This window comes from Rhea pennata, chromosome 16 (assembly GCF_028389875.1).
Source record: "Rhea pennata isolate bPtePen1 chromosome 16, bPtePen1.pri, whole genome shotgun sequence".
Lineage (NCBI taxonomy): Eukaryota > Metazoa > Chordata > Aves > Rheiformes > Rheidae > Rhea > Rhea pennata.
The window spans coordinates 8,983,983-9,004,473 of NC_084678.1; the positions used below are offsets into that span (position 1 = coordinate 8,983,983).

At 45.0% G+C, this 20,491-nt stretch overlaps 1 protein-coding gene across 1 annotated transcript; it reads left to right on the forward strand.

The window, feature by feature from the left end:
* The first annotated feature begins 263 nt into the window (after positions 1–263).
* On the forward strand, positions 264–15,555 carry LOC134147940 (somatomedin-B and thrombospondin type-1 domain-containing protein-like). Its single transcript, XM_062589538.1, has 6 exons — positions 264–296; positions 733–1,138; positions 6,129–6,323; positions 7,240–7,318; positions 9,434–9,610; positions 14,603–15,555. Exons 1-6 carry the CDS (start codon positions 264–266, stop codon positions 14,718–14,720), a joined length of 1,008 nt encoding a protein of 335 aa, XP_062445522.1. The 3' UTR covers positions 14,721–15,555.
* The last annotated feature ends 4,936 nt before the right edge of the window (positions 15,556–20,491 follow it).

Below are 20,491 nucleotides of genomic sequence, written 5' to 3' on the forward strand. Positions count from 1 at the left end.
CAGTGGGTGGGTTTTCTAAATCCCGGTTCAGTATTCAGCGAGGCAGGACATCTGTTGCGATCAATATTTTAAAGCAAGTCTGTTTGATTAAGAAGTTACAGTAAAGCCTTTAGCTTTCCACTGAATAGCTAAATAATTCACAGGAGTGGCTCTAATCACTTTAAGCTTCTTGCATCTGAGAGTAAGCCGAAAATTCACAGAAATTCTGTAGAGAGGTGGCATAGCCAGCTGGATCACGTTTCTTGCGAGCTGCTATACTCGGAATGAGGTGCTTTCAGGTTTTTGATGGTTTCAAGGTATACTGGTAATCTGGAAAAAATGCTCTCTTTTCTCACTCATTTTTTACTGATATTCTTTATGCTAATATAACTGGTTTGTGTTAGCAGTCAGTGCAGAAATTATACTCTTTAGTTTAAAACAATAGCATAAATGGAGCTATGTATGTGCATCATGAGAAGCCACAAAGGTGAGGGCAAAGAAACGTTGTGGTAGTGTCAGGAAAACAGACTGTGTAAACCCTCAGACACGGTAACGTCTCCAGAGGAATGCCAGGCTCAGTAGCGGTTGTGGTTAATCCATCGTGGCAGCACTGGTGCCAGAGCGGGAAGCTGCGGAGTTGTCCCCGCTGCACTGCGCCGAGCGTAGCAGCCCCGGCGCTGCTCCAGCCCCGGTTTCTTGCGAGGGGGGCGAAGAGGGGGTCTCGGACCAGCTTCGGCTGGAGAAACGTTTCAGGGTGGGGAGAAGGGCCGCGGCGCGCTGCGCGGGGCGGCGCGGCGCCGCCTCCCGGCGCTCGCAGCCGGCGGGCGCGGCCGCGGGAGTGAAGGTCGGCGGCGGGGGCGGGCGCGGCCGCGGGCGCCGCTCGGCACCTGCCGGCGGCGGAGCGCGGAGCGGGCCGCGGCCATGGCGCGCTGCGCCGCCGCGCTGCTGCCGCCGCTGCTGCTGCTGCTGCTGCTGCTGGCGGCCCTGCCGCGCCGCGCCGCCGCCGGCTGCGCCGCCCGCCGCCTCTGCTGCCCGGGCCGCGACCTGCGCTGCCTCAGCGCCGGCTGGCGGCCCGACGGCTCCCACGGCCCCTGCTACTGCGACCAGGCGTGCGCCCACACCCTCGACTGCTGCCACGACTACGCGCAGGCCTGCCCGGGTGAGCGCAGCGCAGCGCGGCGGGCGGGCGGGCGCCGCGGGGTCCCCGCCGCCTCCCCGCCGCTGGCCGCGGGGATGCGCGCTGGCGGCCCGGGCCGGCAGAGCAGCACGGGGCGGAGGGGACCGCTGCCGCCCCGCCCCCGTGCCCGGGGCTCCAGGGGTGCTGAGCCCCCCGCCCCCGTGCCCGGGGCTCCAGGGGTGCTGAGCCCCCCGCCCCCGTGCCCGGGGCTCCAGGGGTGCTGAGCCCCCCGCCCCCGTGCCCGGGCTCTAGGGGTGCTGAGCCCCCCGCCAGGGTCCGGGGGAGCGTGGGGCCCGACGGGGCACCCCCGAGGTGAGAGTCCCCGTTTCCAGCGCGGGCAGCGGAGGCACTGGGAGGTGAAGTGACTTGTCAAGCTGGCGCAGGGCACAAATGTGAAACGGGGCGTTTTCTCTTTGAGTCAGGATGGCTGCCCCCGTTTGCCTCTTGGGGATTGAGTTACTATGGATGGATATAATTCGCCGGTCACGTTAATCCGTGTATCCCCGCAAAAGGCACAGACAGCTCCAGCGATTGCTGCTGTGGGCATTTGGTCTGGCAAAAGCCTCTGCCGCAGCTCCTGTGCAGCTGGGTGCTCGCGTCCCTGGGCATTGCTGCGTCCCAGGGAGCGTGGCAGCGCTCCGTAGACATGTTCTGGTAAAGCGTATATCTGAATTAGGGAGGTAACTCGTTTCAGTGAGTGGTGCAATCGCATACTTTTTTCCTGCAAAGCATCCTTAGAGAGTCCTATGCACTCAGATAATGCCTTTTTTTCTCCCCCCTCTTTTTTCTTTTTCCCTCCCCGTCCTTTTTTTTTTCTTTTTTCTTTTTCCATAGCCAGGCAAAAGTTTTTAAAGCAAAGTTTTGCTTTAGACAGATAGGCAGAAGTTCTGGTGATTTCATTTAATTCATTTCAAGAGAGAGCTGGAAAATAGGTGGGAAATAATTTGTTTAAATCATTTGGGAGTGAACTTAAAGTCAGTGATCTTAAGTGCAAGGTAAATAGCAACAAGTGTAAAAATGACATGCATATGACCCCCTGAATCTGCCCCAGCTCTAACCATCCAGGTCTGAAGGGAGAGTACGGCTTGGCTGTGCTGGTACTGAACATGTCAATGGATGGGCATATTGCGAGATGCAGACACAGCCTGAAAAACCCTGAAACCGAACTGTTTCAGGTGTGCAGAACAACTGAAGCATCAGCACCGTGCACAACCTGTGGCTCTATTTCCCTGCAGTCCTGGGCTGTTCTCTCACAGACACCCTATAGGGTTAAGGTTATTAATCTCCTAGTTGCTCTGCCATATTAATTTGCTTTCATATCTCTTCAGAAGGTTTAAGGCATTTTGTCGCTCATGGACACCTTATTCCATGTCTGAACACGGCTGGGCACTTGGGTATTCCCTTGGCACGGCTGTATCCGAACCCTGCTGCTTTGTGAGTTTTCAGACCGGGGATAGATAGGAATCCCTCACGCGCAGAAGAGGAATAAGAAAAACACGTTTGCAGGCACTTGTTAGCAGCATAAGGAGACAGGAAAGGGCAGTTACGGCTCCGTTTCTGCGCCGGCCCTTGCTGGAGCCTGGCGCGGCTCGGCTCGGCTCGGCGCGGCGCGGCGCGGTGCGCGCCTGCCGCCGCGCCCTCCGCTGGCTCGCCGCAGGAAGAGCAGCGCTCTGCTTGCCGCGGTTTGGACGCAAAACTGGGTGTGTGCGGAGCGAGGTGCTTCTCCGTAATTTCTCGTGACTGGTTTGTGTTGGGTGTAAGGGATCCAGTTCTCCTTCATCGTCCTGAATCATCATCATCATCTTTTTCTTCCCCAGTAGGTCTTCCACCACTGTAGAGCAGCTTTATCAAAGTGGCTTTAAAGCAAAATATTAAGATAAGGGTGCTAATATCTGAAGCCAAATGAAACTGAAAAGAGCAGAAGATTCTAAATAAATAAGATGCACGAAAGGAGTAATTTTGGGCAGCTTATGATCCAATATGTGTGGTTTCTTTTGGTGCATTGCTGCATATATGAAATATTTCACTTACTTAGATGATTGATTTAATTCCTAATCTTTGAATAGGTTTAAAAAAGATGTTTTTTGTACCCTGAGACAAAAAGAAAAGAAATAATTTTTGAAATACCTTTCTAAACCTTCTAAAGACAACAGTTTCAAATGAGATTAATTTGGTAATTAGGAGTTATTTATGTTCTAATGGAGAATAAAGTGAGGTATCAAACTCAGGCTGCTTGGGAAAGCTGGGATTCACAACAGTGTTTAGCAGTGTCTCCACAAATCAGAGGGTCTCAGGCTTTTGAATGCCTGTTTAAATCTGAGTGCAAACACACAATATTGTAAGGTGCTGAGCATCTTGTCTCTTAGTTGATTTAAACGGGCTCCTCTCTATTTTAAAATTGAGCTTAAAAAAAGCAGATTAGAAGCAGAACTGGACTTAGAACTGAGGAATTCCTCATGCCTGAGCTCAGCATTGTGGGTCAAATTCTTCCAGTCTGTGTAGTTTGCCTCCTGAGTGCTCACGGAGACTTCGGTGGAAGCTAGCTTGCAATAGGGCTGTTTTCTTAGTAACATGGTAAATGCTGTCTCTAAACTAACTAGTCACTGTATGCAAGAGGCAGCCAGTGGTTGAACTGGAAATGTAGGAAACCTGGTAAGGCACCTACTTGCTGCTGCAGTTGAAGTGTCTTCATAGATGTTTGGCGTCCTGAGAAGTGCTGGCATCATATATTTTCATATCTGGCCCATTTCAGCCACTAGTGACTGTGGCCAATTGAGAATATAGCAAAAACACGAGTAGATTTTTCAGCAGGGAAGATCATTTGGCTTGAGGAGGCCAACAAACAACAGAGCTTGCTGTTCGGTATGCCCGATGAAGCATGCTGGAAGCTGCCTGAGATAAATCAAAAGAGGCCACCCAAACATGAGAGAAGAGAGAGGTAACCAAAACCGGGGTAAACTCGCAGCTTGTCTGGGTCCATGGGCTTCTGTTACTGTTCTTCATCAGACAGGGAAGATTGCGAACTGTGAGAGATGGTTAATTAGAAAAGGCATGTGAGGCTGCGTGCCTGTTGATGCCAGCTGACCAGAGACAGTTGCCAGGAGGCTGTCCAGTGTCCTGCCTGGAGAGAGACACTGGAATAGCCACAGCTGAAATACTGGTGCCCTTTTCTTCAGCTGCATCAGGTGCACAGTAGGATGGCACGGTTCACAGACGGAGAGTGGGAATGGATGCAGTGAAGTGTTTTGGGGAGTTGTGTGTGGCAGGTAATCTCTTTTGTGCTGTAGTAATAAATCTGCGTGCTTGTGTCTGCCTAATTGTGGATATGGGAAGAAATGTCTCTGTAATGCTGTAGGGACAGTGAAGCTAAGTGATGCTATGTAACATCTGCTATACTTACCTCTGCTTTCCTATGGCCAGTGGGAGGCTTGTTGCATTCACCACATCCTGTTAAGGCTGACTATCCCAGGTTTGTGCTCAGTCCAAATGTTGCTTGCTGGATGGAGCTGCCACCCAAGTAGATGAAAGGCTCTGGGAAGACAGAACTTACCCTTCTTCTGTCTAAATATTTGCAAAATTAGCAGTTATTATTGGAAGGGGAAAGTGTGAATGCACATATACTCAACCCGCTTTTAACACTTCGTGTGACTATATCAAGACCCACCAAATCAACAATACTGGCCTGGAGATGGTGGTACAAATTTCTCCATATTTCTTTCTTCTTCTTTTTTTTTTTTTTTTTTTTTCTTGGCAGGGTGTTTGCTTGAAATCTAAAATGCTTCTGTGAATAATACTGAGAACAACTCCGATGCTTTGTCCGCTTCGCTGCAAAGAGAGAGGCAGCACATAGTGGAAAGTGAATTGAGTGAATAATCCTGCTGGTGGAAAATCTGAACAAAATCTGTGATTTTCTCCTGTTGTATTTCTTACATAAATCCAAAGGATGTGACAAGCTTTCTAGCTCTCCAGACTGACCTGCCAGTGTGTGTGTGTGTTTTTTTTTTCCCTCCTTAATATATTATTCCTGTTAGGTGGTGTTGATTAGTCACAATTGATCAAGTACACCAGGGTGCCTTTGAGAGGGCCTAGCAGATAAATGCTGCTGTGCATTTCTCTTGAAGGTGTCCGGTGTTATTTTTGATGGGTCCCTCCAAAGATTCGATCTCATGAAACTCAACTATAGGTATATTGATGGGAAAGATATCAGAAAGGGATACATGACACAGGGAATGATACCAATGTATTTCAGAGGGAATGGATGTGATACTGAATGCTAAAGGAAGAGATTTCTTCAACTAATTATACGCCAAGGCTTAGCAGTCTGGTACTGTGGGTACTGAGAACAAGCAAAGATGCTCAATGATGCAAAGATTTTTTTGAAGCATTACTTAAGTACAAAATCATGAGTTAGTTCCTCAAAATATTTTGTGATTTGTACAAGGTGGAAGCCATTGTATTGCGTTTCACTTCCTGAACTCCCTGCTCTCAACTCTAGCATGCTGTGACATGGTGCAGATTCCTGGCTGCTCGTTGCTTGCTGTGTGACATCTGAAAAGAGAAGTTAGTGGGATTTTAGGCCTTACCTGCATGAAAGATGTATAACACCCTCCCTTCCCCTTCTTTTCATTTCTTACAGACTCAGTGTGACCTAGTCTCAATTTAAAACTGTTTTTCAGTCCATCTGGTGCAGGTGACAGTTTGCACTGGAGGCTTGCAGTGGTGTAGCTAGAGGGAGGTCACTGGCCCTATGCAGACCAGCTTCGATCGTTGGATCTTCTCACCAAGTACTTTACTGGGAAAAGAGCTATTAAGAGTTTGGGAACTGCCCAACACAACTTTGAGGCAGGCTACAAAGGAGTTGTGAAATCCGGAAGGCTGTTGTACTGAGCTGTCAGAAAGTGCCTTTTCTGAGAAGGTGTATCATTTGTATGATTTCTGTAACCTTCTGCACTCCTGTTTCTTACCCTTCCAGTTGTCTCCTGTGTCGTGTCGCAGTGGAGTGTGTGGAGCGGCTGCGCAGAGCCTTGCAAGACAACGTATCGTGTTCGGAGGCGGCACGTTGTTCAGGAGCCCCGGAACGGCGGAGAGCCATGCCCTCCTCTGGAGGAGAGGGCTGGCTGCGTGGAGTACTGGAGTCAGCAAGGAGCCGAGTGCAAACAGTCCTTGAGTAAGTCTGCTGCAAACGTAACTGTCTCAGAAAAGGAGGAGGACTCTGGGCCAGCAAAGTTGGTTCTTTATTGTATTTGAGAAGAATTGTTTCCATATGCCAGTATATTTGCTGTGGGCCTCTCTGGTGTCGCTGGGAACTGAACCCTTCACCCAGAGGCTTCGAGAGATCCTTCCTGGGAAATGTTTGAGATCAGTGCCTGCCATTTGCTGTAAGCTGGCCCATTTCAAAAGTGAAGTATTACAGGTCTGTTGCTATACTGCTTTTGTGACTGTAAATCTCTTGTAATTTTGATAAAGTTGGTGTATTTCTGCCTGTTCAGAACTTCTGTAAGTGGATGTTGAGCATTTTGTTGATGTTATGAGTCAGCTGTAAAAAGTCATGAAAGAACAATACCCATCGAAGGCAAGGTATGACTTCTGCACGCCGAAGGAGAGTGCGAGCAGGGAAGACTTCCAGTGTGTTTCTGAAGAAAAGATCCAATCTGATTTTGTTCAAGTGAGCTTTTCATGACATGCCTTTACTGATTTTTAGAAGAATTGCTTCTGATTTGTGATTTGTGCCAGTATTTCTGGGTCAAAATCTGTCTATTCTGGAAGTTAGCTACAACTAGCTTTTTGAAAACTGAGCACTGGTATTAAGTGAATATTGCCTCCTCCTCTCTCTTCTGGGTGTGTCTGGTAAGTAGGATCACTGTACTCAGGCAAAAAATCAGAAACAATACAGATTTTCTTTTCAGTGCAATGGTTAGTAGTCACTGATAATAAGAAAATTCAAGGTTAGAATTGTTTTCGATTTCCTGCCAAAGATAAAAGAGCATGCGACAAGGCCATTTTTTACTGTTTTGCAGACTTAAACAGCCTTAGTGCAATATTGTCACTTATCCTATGTACTCTTTTCTTTTTAACTTACATAGTCCCAGCATTAATAACAACAGGAGGGTTTGGAAAAGCAAGGAAAAAAAGAGCTGCAGCTGATGGCAACGGAAGAGCAGGGTAAGTTGAAGGGTCAGCGCAGGGGCACAGACACACTCTACCTCATCTTTTTTCTCCAGTTGCAGTTTTGGGCCCAGCTTTCTGCTGAGCGGAATCAGCTTTTTCCAGGAACACGAGGGCCCTTCCCTAAGGCAGGGAGCTGTTATCCCCTCCACGACAGCAGCATCTGCAGCGAGTCTAAGGTCTGTCTTGATGCAAAGCCAGTACAAGATAGAAAATCAGATCCTAGTTCATGACATCACTGCTGAAGGATCATTTACTGATTGAAACTTTTAACATTAACCTTAGAGGACTTTTGAATCTCTACTAGTTGCCATGAGAGAGAAGAGTGTGTTCCTAACCCACAGTTTCTTTTCCATTTAGACCTTTCATTTTGATCCTTGTTTGCTATATAGGCTTGGTTTTAAGCTCTATACTGAAAACAGGTGTTTTAGATTAGAAATGGGCTATTAGAAATGTACTATCTTTGGCCTCAGAGAGTTAATGCTGGGTCCCAGTAAATATGCTGGGAACTGTAGTGCCAAGGGATGGCACCTCGATATAAGAAGTGGAATCAGGTGTAGTTTGCACTGTTTTGTGTAAAGCAGGTGAATTCTCAAGAGGCAGAGTCTGCTATCTTGTTACATGGGAAGTTCATCATACTGGGTGATTTGATTGCCTCAAGCGCTTGAGCGAGATCCATCTGCTACTCTTGGCTGTAAGACTGCCCCCCTCCCCCCCCCCCCCCCCCCGGCACTGTTGTACAGCACAGGTACGGACAGGGCTGTGAGGAAAGCTCTCTTTTGCATTTTGCTGTACACAGCTGTGTGTGTATGCTGCTTTTCCTCCAGGCTGGTGCCTCAGACATGAAGGAGATGACATCAGCCTTCCCAGTCCTCCTCTTTTTTGGTGGGGGTCATTGCTTGCTGTATCAGTGATGTAAAATGTTGCCTCCTATCCTGTAACCCCTTTCTATAAAGCTTTGCAGGATAGTTATTCTCTAGGGAAAGTTTTTACAGTCCCTAGTAGATTCGTCTGTAGTTGAGAGCTGCCATTCCTGGAAATGCCAAAAAGCCAGGTGGAGTGTCTCAGAGCCTCTCTTGCAGTATGAAGCAGCCATGCACTTGTTGATTCATTTCCCCACATGATCTTGCACATGTATGTATTTCCATAGCATGTGGGTACCTCCATCCCCTTCGTTTAAGTGTCTGAAGGAAAGAGCATATGGGCTCCTCATTAGCTGAGCCTTTTTTCTGTGCAATCCAGAAGTGTTAGCATGGCTCCATTGCGCACACATTTATTCCTTCTTTCTTTCTGCCAGATAAGACAAGGAAACAAACTACTTACACGGTTCAGCATGCTACTGGAAGGTGTCTGGAAATCCCTGTGATGACTTATATGCAGTTAGTCTAGACTAGAATCCAACTCTTTGCTGTGTTTACAGACCGTTACTGTATTTCCTTGGTTTTCCCCTCTAAACGAGGCCAGTTTTCTGAGGCTTTCCTCTCAGGTTTGGTTAAAAGCAGAGCAGAGCAGTCTGAGCAGGGCAGAAGTGTTGTGTCAATCTGGTAGTCCTCCCACCAAAACATGACAACTTCGCTGTGCCTCCTAGGAGGGAGACAATAACCAGAAAAACATTTAATGACCAAATCTTAGCTCTTGTCCCAAAAAAAAACCAACCAACCAAACAACCCCCCCCCCAAAAAAAAAACCAACAACAAAAAAACTGCACGAAACCATTATAAATAATTGGGAGTAGACGATGGGGAAAGTGTGGTTCAGCAAATAGATACCAGACTTGGAACTGGAAGACTCAATTCTGTTGTTTTTTGACTTTAGTCAAATGCTTGATCTGTCTGTCCCTCTGTGTCCCCATTTGTAAAAAAACATGCCAATAGACCTGGCTATTCTTTGATACGCGCATTGGAAAGCACCAACGGAGTAGTTTTACGCTCCATTTAGCCTTGTCAGAATACCAGCAGACCATACGTTTTGTTTCACGTGTTTTTTTCTTTGAATTGAATTGATTTTTTCTTTTAATTCTTTTAAATTCACCCATCCTAGTCTCTCTCTCCCCTCCTGTGGAAGGTTACAATCTGGTTATCGAGCTAACCCTATCTATGATGTTGTTTGCAGGTACTGTGTTGAATTCCAGCTCGTGGCTATCACGCAGGGCTGTCTGCACAGTCACCACTCGTACACCCACTGGATGCGGTACCTCCGGGAGGGCCACACCGTGTGTGTGGAGTGTCAGCACCCAGCGCTGGATTCCAGGAGTCTGCATTGCTATGGGGACGGCAGCGGGAGCAAAAAGTAAGAGTTTGAGGTTCTGCCTCCTTTAGCACAGGTTTTTCATGTTGAATTTTTACATTCCTCCCCCCTGATCTGCTTGGAGAGATTTGTCCCAATTTCATAATGCACTGCACTCAGCCAGCACTTTACACCTTTAGAGCATTGTACGTACATTGACTCAGTCCTTGTTGCATACCACGAGCTAGGCTGGAAATATTCTAACAACTTCCCTGCAAAGATGAAATGACCTAGCGAAGCTCACGTGGTAAATCAGTGGCAGAGCCAGAACTGGAGTGTGTGAGTCCCTGCACTTAGTGGGCTAAATCTCACTGTCTTTTCATTTTAAGTGGCACAGTTGTGATTTTTCTGTTTAAGACATTCCAGCCATGCCTGTAAGGTTAACAGGCCTGTCAGATGGCAAATTAAACCAAACAGACAAATCTATTGGTGATTGTTAAGCACTGTTAGCTTAACTGGAATGGCTTCATGTTGATCTGGACTTTGTTTCTGCAAGTGACCCTTTATGGATATTTCTGGAGAGTGGCAGCTGACTCAGGGACAGGGGTTAGTGCTGGCTCTGAGGATGGATGGAAGAACTGCTAAATTTTTGCACTTTCAGCATCCTTTCCCTGGAAAGCTTTGGAGTAATTGATGAGGACCACACAGGTTTTACAGATGAGTAGACTCCAGCAAAGATGAAGGGAATGACTTGTTGCTTGAAGCTGTGAAACATGTCTGTGGCAGAGCCAGCAACAGAGCAGAGGAGTCCTGACTCCAAAGCTTCTGCTGTGGTCATTGGAGTGCAGCTTTTTCAGTTCTTTTATCCTGATATTCTTGGAATTTAACCCTGTTTTGAGTCTATTAAAAGTGTCCTGCAGAACTGCATTGCAGCCTTGCCTGAGAAATCATTGCTTGTCAGTGCTGGGCAGGGATATTTTTAAAATCTATATACATCTTGAAATAAATACATTCATTTGAATTAGCAACTCTATACTAGCCTTACTAGACCTTAAACACATAATATATCATACTGCCAGGAATGCCAGTAATGGCCTTTTTAGGCAGGGTTTGTCTCAGGCTTTTAATAAGAGGAAATCATGTTAAGGTCTTTTTCCTTCCTTGCCTCAGCTTGTTATGTAGAAAGGTTCCAAAATGTTTTCAGATCAAGAGGAAAAAATTTAACTGGTGTGGCCAGGCTAAGCTCTTACTTTCATTCAATATGTAAATGATTGTAAAAGCTTACAATAATGCTGTTTTACTAAAACCCTGGAGCCATACAGGAGGATCAGATTAGGTGAAATAAAAATATCTGCAAAAGTTCATTTCTTAACAGGGCTGCAAAAAAAGGAGCTCTGTTTTCATTCACCTGGTTATCTGGTGAACAGCGTGCTGTACGTAGAACGGAAGCACTGGGAAAATCTTGTTGTGTCTCCTAGGAATGATGAATCTGATCTGTGCTGGCAGGCTGCAGAGGAGTAGAGTTAATGAAGTGGGGTGGATGGGGACTGTGAGACTGTGGCCACTGACTTCAGTAATCCTGGATTCAGTCCACATCTCAGCAGCTGGCTTGACTCCATCCCAGTTGAGCAGAGCCTAGAAGTCGTTCCCAGAGGCTTGCACGCTCCTAGGGGCTGGTCCATGTGAGACAAATCGGCAGGTCTGTTTCATTATGGGCATATGAGAACCAACAGGGAAACCATCTTTTAATGCAGTGAGCTTTTACCCCTTGCCTGTAATGTCAGATGAAGTCATGTCTACCTGGCATTTTGTAGGCAGATGTGAACTGTGTATGTTTGTGTGCATGTGAATGTGAACCTCACCTGGGTTCATTGCTAGGGTAGTAATGTGGGCTTGGAGGACAAGCAGAGCTGTCCTGTCCTATCCTGAGGAGTGGACATAGCTCAGATCTGTAAAAGCTCATCTCTAAGATGCACTTGATGCCTCCTTTAACTATCAGTGCTAGGCAGTTTTGTCAGAGATGAAAGGGTGACTGGCAGGTGGAGCATGAATGTTGTCACTGGGCTGCAACTTTCTCACTGAAACTGCATTTCTGTGTGAAGCATACGTTGTGTTTGACATTTATGTTGTAGATAACCCCATCTATCTTGTAGAAACCTCCAGGCCTTAGTCTTGTGTTCTGCGTCACTGTATAACCTTACAATGGTGGATCAAGGAGGCTAGGGCTGTGCACCTTGCGTGATTTACTTGATATAAATGCCCCAACTGCCAAGTATAATAAGGTATAGTAATTAATATCTATATTATTTACACAGACAGAACTGTCCCCTAATTGGTTTACAGAAATAATACATTTTTTTTGCCAGGTTGCAAAGAGGAGAAAACTACTCTCCGTGATCTCAGAGAAGGGATTGGTCTGTTGGTGGGGACAGCCATTGAGTGGGATGAAGGAAGTGTCTATGCACGGGCTTCTGCCTTATGTTAGAGCAAAGGGATGTATCTGAGCATGCAGTGTTGTGCGGGAGCAGTGCTGTGTAGGAGTTATGTGGTGACGTCCTCATATTGGGACTTGCTGGCCAGATATGGAGGCCATAAATGTGATGCTTGTAAGGAAGGGTGGAAGAAGAAGGTAGGGCAACTACAGCCCTGAGAAGGAGGATGTGGGAGGCATGTGAGGCTGGTGTCAAGTTTTTGCCAGTGTAATGCTGCTGGTCATCCTGCCAGGGAGATGTGGACAGTTTGCTGGTAACCTCAGGCCAGTGGTTGTGTAGGCAGATCCGTGCCCCCACTCGCTGGCCCAGCTCGTGCCAGCACTGGCTAGAGCATTGCGCTGGGGGAGCGAGCACAGCTGCTGCTGCTGGCGCACCCACGCTGTGCCCGCGCTCTGCTTCTCGCGCCGTCAGTTTGGCAGCTTGTGCCAGCATTTAGTTCCCCGAGATATTGTTCCAAGAGTGACTCTCAGGAAGGAAAACATCTGACAGAGTTTATTTTAAACTCAGCAATGCTGGTATATTTTGATGAGTATTTCCTAATTATCTTCTTGTGTCTAAGTGGAGTCTGGTTTATAAATGCTTCAAGTTTGAGAGATGCATGTTATCTATGCCTTCCACCTGTCTACCACTCTCTAGAAAACACTAGTTCATTTTAACCCTTTTGAGGAAACCTCAGGAGCTTTCATTCATTTCACGAAGTCGTTTGTGGCCAGATCTGTGGCCATCAGGTGAGGACAGCTGGGATAATCCAATTGCTTTGGTTGGCTTCTTCCTTCTAGAAGATTTTGAGACAGACAGGGCAGAGCTTTGAGCTAGGAAATCATTCTGTTAATTTTGGATCATCTTCTAAAAGATCTGCAAACCAAACACAGGGTAGTAAACCTGACATCTGTGAAATTGTTACTGTGTCTGTATCTAGGAGGATCAGCTGTTCTTCATCATCTGGAGCAAGATGAGGCAGTTGTAGCATATAAATGCCCAGACTGCAATAGTTTATGTCCATGATGATGGGGATGGGAAGAGGATAAAGACAATACTTGTTTTCTCCACCAACAGGACTAGATTTGGCACATTTACCTTGTGTTTAAGGAAGAGATTCCTTTAAAGGTAAAGCTGCAGCCCACAGTTTTGCAGACTGTGGGACTGCTCTGTGCATGCAGCCTGCTTTATCTGGGATCTTAATTCTCCCTGTGCAGATTCTGATATTTTGAGTGACCCCAAGTCAGAAGAAAAACACTGAGCTTTTTTTCCAACCATGTGCAATGCATAAAACCCTGCTCTGGAGCATGACATCTCATTAAACCAAGGGCAGGGTTATCTTTGTGGAGCTACAGCAATAATTCCAGTTTCCACAGAACTATAAAGCAAGCAGGAGTTAAGGATATATTGGACTGTTCTATGAACAGCTCTCTGAACAGGGCAAGAGCTGATCAAATCATGGTGTCTGTGCTTCTCTATAGGTCAGGGCTGAGACATGCTGATGTGGGCATTTCCCCTAAGCCACTAAATGCTAAAATCTGGGAAGGGATATACTGTGCATGTCTCGTTTCTCGTGCTCCATCTGCACGTGGAGATAGGCTTTAAAGGTCTTTTGTTCAAGCCCAGGTTTATGTGATTATGGGGTAGTGAGTATCTGTGTAATGAAGATGGTGCTTCTATTGCCTGCAGTGAACCTTTGCTGTAGCAAAATTTCAGCCTCTGGAGCTATTAGGCCAGCACTTCTTTTGTGCTGCTGATTATGAAAAATAGCCTGTGGATCTTTAGCTTCATTGTTTTAATAGGATATTTCTCTGTTCAGTTCTGGTCAATGTATTCATGGATTGCCTTTGAACAAAGGAGTTAGAAATAATGCTCATGTTTTTTATTCTACCTCCCACCTGACAGACCCATCAGTAGCCTTGTTCCAGCACACAAAGATCTAGTACCTCCAGCCAGCTACAATCCAGAAATGCCTGGCTCTTAGTGAGGTTGGAAAGCTTGGACAAGTGTTCCATTAACATGCTCTAAGTAGAGGTGCTGATGTGTTTCTGCACCTGCTTGCATAGGAGTGGGCTCTGTACGGCATGCTGGGTGCTTACTCAGCAGCTGGATATCTAAGGATGTCAGTGCAGCTCTCCTAGCCAAGAGGAAGCATGATGCCATAAAGAAAAATGGAGAAAGGGATTTTTCTTGCCCAGTTTGCAACCCATCAAATGCTTCAGTATGAGAGTTATGGGGGATGTGGGAGTGTTTTGTGAGTTGTTACATGCAATGATGGGTACCTTGAGGGAATATTTCTGTGAATTTTTTGGACTTGACATCTACAGTATGTGCTGCTTCTTCCAGTTCTTCCAGTCTAGTGTTCCTAAGAGGACTGATTGTAGCTTCACTTCACACTATTATAATCCTACCAGAGTCACTGCAGATGGTGGTTCTTCACAGAAATAGAAGGACCATTGAGTGAAAATGAATGTTAGCAAACTAAATGGGATTTACTGGGTGACTTAAGCCCTAGTTGTACAAGTGACTTGCTGCAGCGGGAGTGCAGTTCGTTAACCTTCTCCCTTTTCTGATTACATTTCAGGAATCAGCTGCTGCACTGGCAAGCTGTGGGGAACCCTCAGTGCAGGGGAACCTGGAAGAGAATTCGCCAGCTGGACACTTGCTCCTGTCCCTCTGTTCACAGTTTCTTGTTCATCTGAATTCTCCTAATGGTCCCAGCACAAGAGCGGGGTGACAGCTTGTCTGGTGCAAACATGCAGTAGTAGTAGTAGTAACCACAACCAAATCAATGACTTCTCAGGGTCAAAGGCTGTACTGTTTGCTTCCAAGAGGTTGCTGTCTGCCCTGGGGAGTTTTGAATCCTGTGTGTCATGCATCGTCCTCAATTTTCAAAGAAATTAGCTTTGAAGCATTCATCTTTTTCTCTCAGCAGATCCAGCCTTGCTGCCTCTTCTGCCTGGGAGAGGCCGTTCTGACCCTGATGACTTCTTTCAAATTCCCCTTACCTTGAAAGGAGTAGGATTCACCAAATAAGAAAGCACACAGAAGAAAGCCAATATAAACCCATGATTAATTATTATTTGCCAAAGTCTCACTGCATAATCATAAATGCAAAATGAATTAACTCAAGTGCCTCCATTGCATGGCAATAGCACTACTTTGTGACTGCTTCTTGCTTGTATTTATATATCTTTTCCTTGTGTTTTTACCCTGCCCGGTCTCATCCATTTCATATTGGTCCTCAGTCTTACAGATAATACTGCCCTGCTGAGGAAATGAGCCAGTTCAAATCTGAGAACAGAAGGTACCAGGGATAGCTATGTCCTTGGACTTCAGGTTTCAAGGAACATCTCCGGGTTTCCTCAAAGTGCCTTGCAGTCTTGGGGCTCTAAATATCAAGTCAACCTGTCTGCACCAGGAGGGACTAACTGTAGTTTTGTATTTTCTACTGGAAAATATTTGGAATATTTTCTTTATATTCTGATTTATATTCACGTTTTTCTATAATGGAAAATAAAAGAGAGTAGAGATGTACCCCCAGTGTATATCTGTGTGATTAATTTGTGTAGTGCCAGCTCTTCAGCTCCTGAAACTGCCTAATTTGTTCCAGCCAATCTTGCTGTTGGCTCCTCTGCTGGCGCTGATAAAACTGGGAGAGACGTTGCTGCTATCAAGTTCCAGAACCACTCTGAATTTCCTGAAGGTAGTTGAATACTGTGACCTACCAGTATGCAGAAGTGGATGTGATACTTATAATACGCACATTGTTCTTAATATACTTAAAGCAAAATATAACTTGAAGGCCAGGCACAAAAAGGACTTGTGCTTTGTGATGGAGTGGTGCGATGGCAAGCATTTTAGGTAATTAAATTTACCACAGTCCAGTTAAATGGCGGGGGAGGGTCCAGAACTGAGCTCAAATGCCAAGTCAGATGCTAGTCTATCTTATAATTTGGATCATGAAATCCATGTAGGAGTCATGTAGGATCCTCCATGTGTTGAGAACCTTTTGTGAAAATACTAAAGGGCTTGCAGGGTCGATGCTTGAGATGCATAGAGGCACGTGTGTGGTAAGGTGCTGCGAGGCCCGAATGTGCCTGATGCCCCTGGAACAGTACAGTGGGGCTTTAGAGCACAGCTCTGCTTTTTATTGTATGTTACAAGCTGTCTCTGGGAATTAGTGTCTCACAGTGGGGAGATCTCATCTCAGAGTAGAAAGCAAGAAAAAAATGACTTGTGCTTTACTGTCTGACATAGTCTGTAGCCAGCTTACCCTTGTGACCTGCGCAGGAGCACTCACTGGTTGGATGCGATCCTTTGAGGAATTGCTTATGAATAAGTATCAAGCATGCAGTGTTTTGTTTCTTGTAGCGAGGAATTTCTATCAAGCTGGAAGCTGGCTTTTTTTTTTTTTTTTTTTTAATGTAATCATAGTAGAATTTAATCATGGGAAGGTTTTATTTACCCAGAAAAAGCCCTCTCCTGGGCCACTGGCATCCAAAAAGGCTGCCATTAATTTCAGGAGCAGAATGGAGCCCACCATTGGAAACAATTTTCACTTCAAAAATCAGCCCAAACCTTTGGTAACATTATTACCTGCTCTGACGAGGTGCATTCAGAATTGCGTACCAAATCTGTAAAATACACAGTTTTTGCTTAATAATGTTTAATAAACATAGTCTTCCAAAAGTTGCATTAGTCCTAGTGCCCCTGTTCTACGATATCAGAGCCAGTCAGGTGAGAGATTACTGTATTGCAAAGTTATCAATGATAATGTCTGCTAGGAATGACTCTTATTATAATCAATGAAATGATGTGGCATATTAGAGCACCTTAATTGAAATTCCTTTCAATTATTGAATACTTAGGCATTAACTATATTGCATTTATGCATAAAAAGATTCGTTAGATTGTCATAGTACCTGTTGTCAAGTATGTAGTATTCACATAAATCCATTTTGTTGTAAACTCTCCAGGAAATGGTAATTGTCACCTGTCATGTGTAAACGGTGTGAAACAACCTCCCTAACCCCAAACCTTATAGAAAAAAGATGACCATTCTCCTTCAGTCTCTCAAGAATAATTGAGCCTGAGGAGGGGTTCCTTGGGCAATACTTCATTATATCCTGACGGAAACTAGGAAGCTCTAGCTCGTGTCAGTATAGATGTGGTGTGCAGAATTAGTCTCCTGAGCGAGTGAAGCTATGGAGACTGGAGATGTTTGAGGAGAGGCTATTTCAGGAATAATATTTTAGTTCAGAATGCTTTAAAATTTATAAAATTTGAGATTGATTAGCTTTTCTGGCAGTTCACAATAAGTTTGCTAGAATATATTTTAGGTTTACTGAAGCTGCTTGTGAATTCACACCACATGTGATGATTACTCCTTTTAGACAGAGACAGAGGAAAGAGGGGGATTCAGAAGCGGTAAAATGTTTTTACTCCTAACCGAAATAACTTGATCTCTAATTCTGGAGTTTTATTTCAAGATTGAAAGAATCTTAGTCAAACAAAATGTCTGATTCAACCTCCTCATTATTTTCAAGTTTCTGTTTCAGAGAAAATACTGAGGTAAAAAAAAGTCAGTTTGAATTGATCAAAATGACTAATTTTCCCATGTCTTCCTGCCTCCACATCCATTCTTACATCAGAGATCAGCTATTTGTGTGACTAGCTTCATGTGTGGTCAAGCCTGCCTATCTCTGAAAGCTACTACTACCTGAATGAAGGGAAGGGATGGCGTCTCTTTTGGGTTCTATCTGTGAGATAGCTATGATATTAAATCAGTATTTCAGTAAGCACAGAATAGTCTGTAGCTGTAGCAATGACAAGTCATGGTTTTCTTTGCTGCAGTCGCAACCTCTAAGAGGTGATAACATGAGGTTCTGACAAGAGCTGCTGATGGTGGCTTGGTAGGACTTGTAACCTCCCTCCTCTGCCGCTGTAGCCAGGGGATGCAGGCACATGTGAGAATTAGCCCACTAGGGACCCTTGGAGCAACTAGATTTCCACCTAGATTATGCCACTCGGTGACATAACCCAACATTGCAAATGTCTCAGTCCATCAACATGGTCTAAAAAGGGCAATACAGTGTGCTGACTTCAACTCTGCACCTTAGGTAACCGTACAAACAAACCTGTAGTAAATTCCTGCGGGAAGGAAGGAGAGAAATACAAGTGTGTGTGTATGAGAGAGAGCACGAGTGAGCCTTTGAAGGAGAAGATAAGCTGTCAGATCACTTTTCCTGCAAATCAAAACTAACTCATGGTGTAGATGAATATTGGGTCCTGTCAGTTCCCTTCTAGAGACTTTACCACCATCCATCATCACCATCTTCCTAGTATCTACAGCCTGGCTTTTGGGAAAGATAAGATGATTGGAAACCCAAGACAAAATACTCCTGAAAGATGACTGTACGGTAAACAAGAAAGGCAGCCTCACACTGAAGAAAGGCTGTTCTCTGAAGATGACAGCTGTTCCCATGACAACACCAAAAACCTTTTACCATTGGGTATCAACAGGAGAGCATCTCCCACGGCAAGCAGATACAGCCAGCAGCTTAGTCGTCTTCTCTCATAAATAATCCTGTTGGGCAGCAATAATCAGGAACTGCCAGTTGTGCATACGCAGCTCACTTTGTGGATGCAAGCCTGGCTCTAAATGAAAGGGATAGAAAATAAGACTAAAACACCAGTGAGCTAGATTAATGTAAAAGGAAAAATAAGCTCTACTGATGTTTCTAGATTTCCCTCTGCATTCCAGATGAGGGATCACATTTTTTTTAATGGTGAAGAGCCAGGCAAAAATACAAGCCATTTTGCCAACCACTAGAGAAGCTATATGGTTTTCTCAGTTGCAGAGAAATCTTTTATCAGCATGAGTGTGAGAGGGAGGAAGGTCCTGGGAGTGTCTGAGTGTGCTTCACTCTAGTCCTGTAGTATCCAGCTTGTAATTCAACCAGTTTTCTTCTGCATTTAAAATTGTGGTAAAAGACTGTTTTTCTTGCATTATTAGTCAGGGCTACCAACTCCCTGAGTGTCAAGATAGATGGGGCTCAGCTTTTGGAATCATCTGAATGTATGAGAATCTGCTTTCTTTTTTTAAGGAAGAAGCCCTTGTACATTTGGAAGAAGAAGAAATAAAGGAGAAAAAAAATCGGATAGAGAATGTGCCCAGAAAGCTCAGGAGCCGAAGATTTTTTTTTTAAAAAAAAAGTAACCCCCAAACTCCCAGCAAAAAAAAAAAAAATGTAATTTTCTTATATACCCTTATTGCTGCTAAATGAAGCTCAACAAGCTTGCTGGCTGGCTGGCTTGCTTGCTTGCTTGCTTGTTTTTCTTTCACTCAGTGACCAAAAGAGTTAAGCGTGTTCTACTTGAATGGGAGGAGTTAGCAATGCTTCTCCATAAAGAAGACACTGCTCTGTTATCTTTAGCTTTTCAAGTCTAGTCTTTTTTTATCCTTTGTTGTGAGTATTTAAATATTAACATCCCTGATTCCTCCTTTATTTTTCTTCTTGATTTATTTTTGAAGGGGTACATTTTTCTGAAGTTCTTTCCAGATTTCTCTAACCTCTGTTATAACATTGGTTGCTTGGTGATGATTGTGGTACTGCAAACAGAGGAGGAGACGTGAGAAACGAGGAGATTCTGAACCTGTAGAGCTTACTCTGTTCTGTAAATATGTCTTGCAGTTTAAAATCACAAAACAAAATATTAGCAAGAGAATTTTTAAAACTCTGTAGTTCTCCCATGCCTAAGCTGGAGGAAATATTTTCACTTCTAATGTTCTGTGGACGCTTAGGCACCATCTGCAGAGATCTACCAGGCTATGCAGGGCCTCCAGTCTGATGGCTTGTGACACCAACAGTTGCTTTGTCCTGTGACATGTGTGAGCAGCTCACTGTGACATGAATGGGACCTAGACTCACATTCAGGACAAGATGTGCTTGACTGTGTCTTAAAAACATGTTAAATGAATATTGGAAAGGGAATAGGTTGGAACTGTAGTGCTATTTGTCCACATCTCCTGATACATATCATAATATTGCCCTGTTTTCACAGTATTTGACCCCGTGCTCCCCTGAAGCAATGAGTTCCACATCTCAGTGCACACTGGAAACAGGGCACAACATTTTTGATCTTCGTTCCCAATCCTGAAGGCCCACATTGGGATCTCTGAAAAAGTCAACACTGCCCTTTTTCTGTGTGTTGTTTTTTTTGCTGCTGCTTTATGTGCTTGGGGCTTGTTTTCCTTGAGGTCTCTCGTAGCCTTCTATACCAATAATTGTGTGCTTTTGAATTACTGGAAGGGTGTTGCCAGCCCTAATGGGCTTTAACTTTCCTCCTCTTTTCAGCTGATCTTCAGACCAATGGACCAATTCCTAAGTTATTCCTTGTCTTGTAATCCATGCATTAACCCTTTGAAAATGGAGCAGAAGCTATCTAAAAAGAGGGAGATGCTCAGCCC

Excerpts from the sequence above, each read along its gene's own strand:
- LOC134147940 (XM_062589538.1), top strand. The coding sequence starts at position 264 with ATGAGGTGCTTTCAGGTTTTTGATGGTTTCAAG. Across the intron at positions 297-732 it reads AGGTTTTTGATGGTTTCAAG|GGTGGGGAGAAGGGCCGCGG; the intron begins GTATACTGGTAA and ends GAAACGTTTCAG. Across the intron at positions 7,319-9,433 it reads GATGGCAACGGAAGAGCAGG|GTACTGTGTTGAATTCCAGC; the intron begins GTAAGTTGAAGG and ends TGTTGTTTGCAG.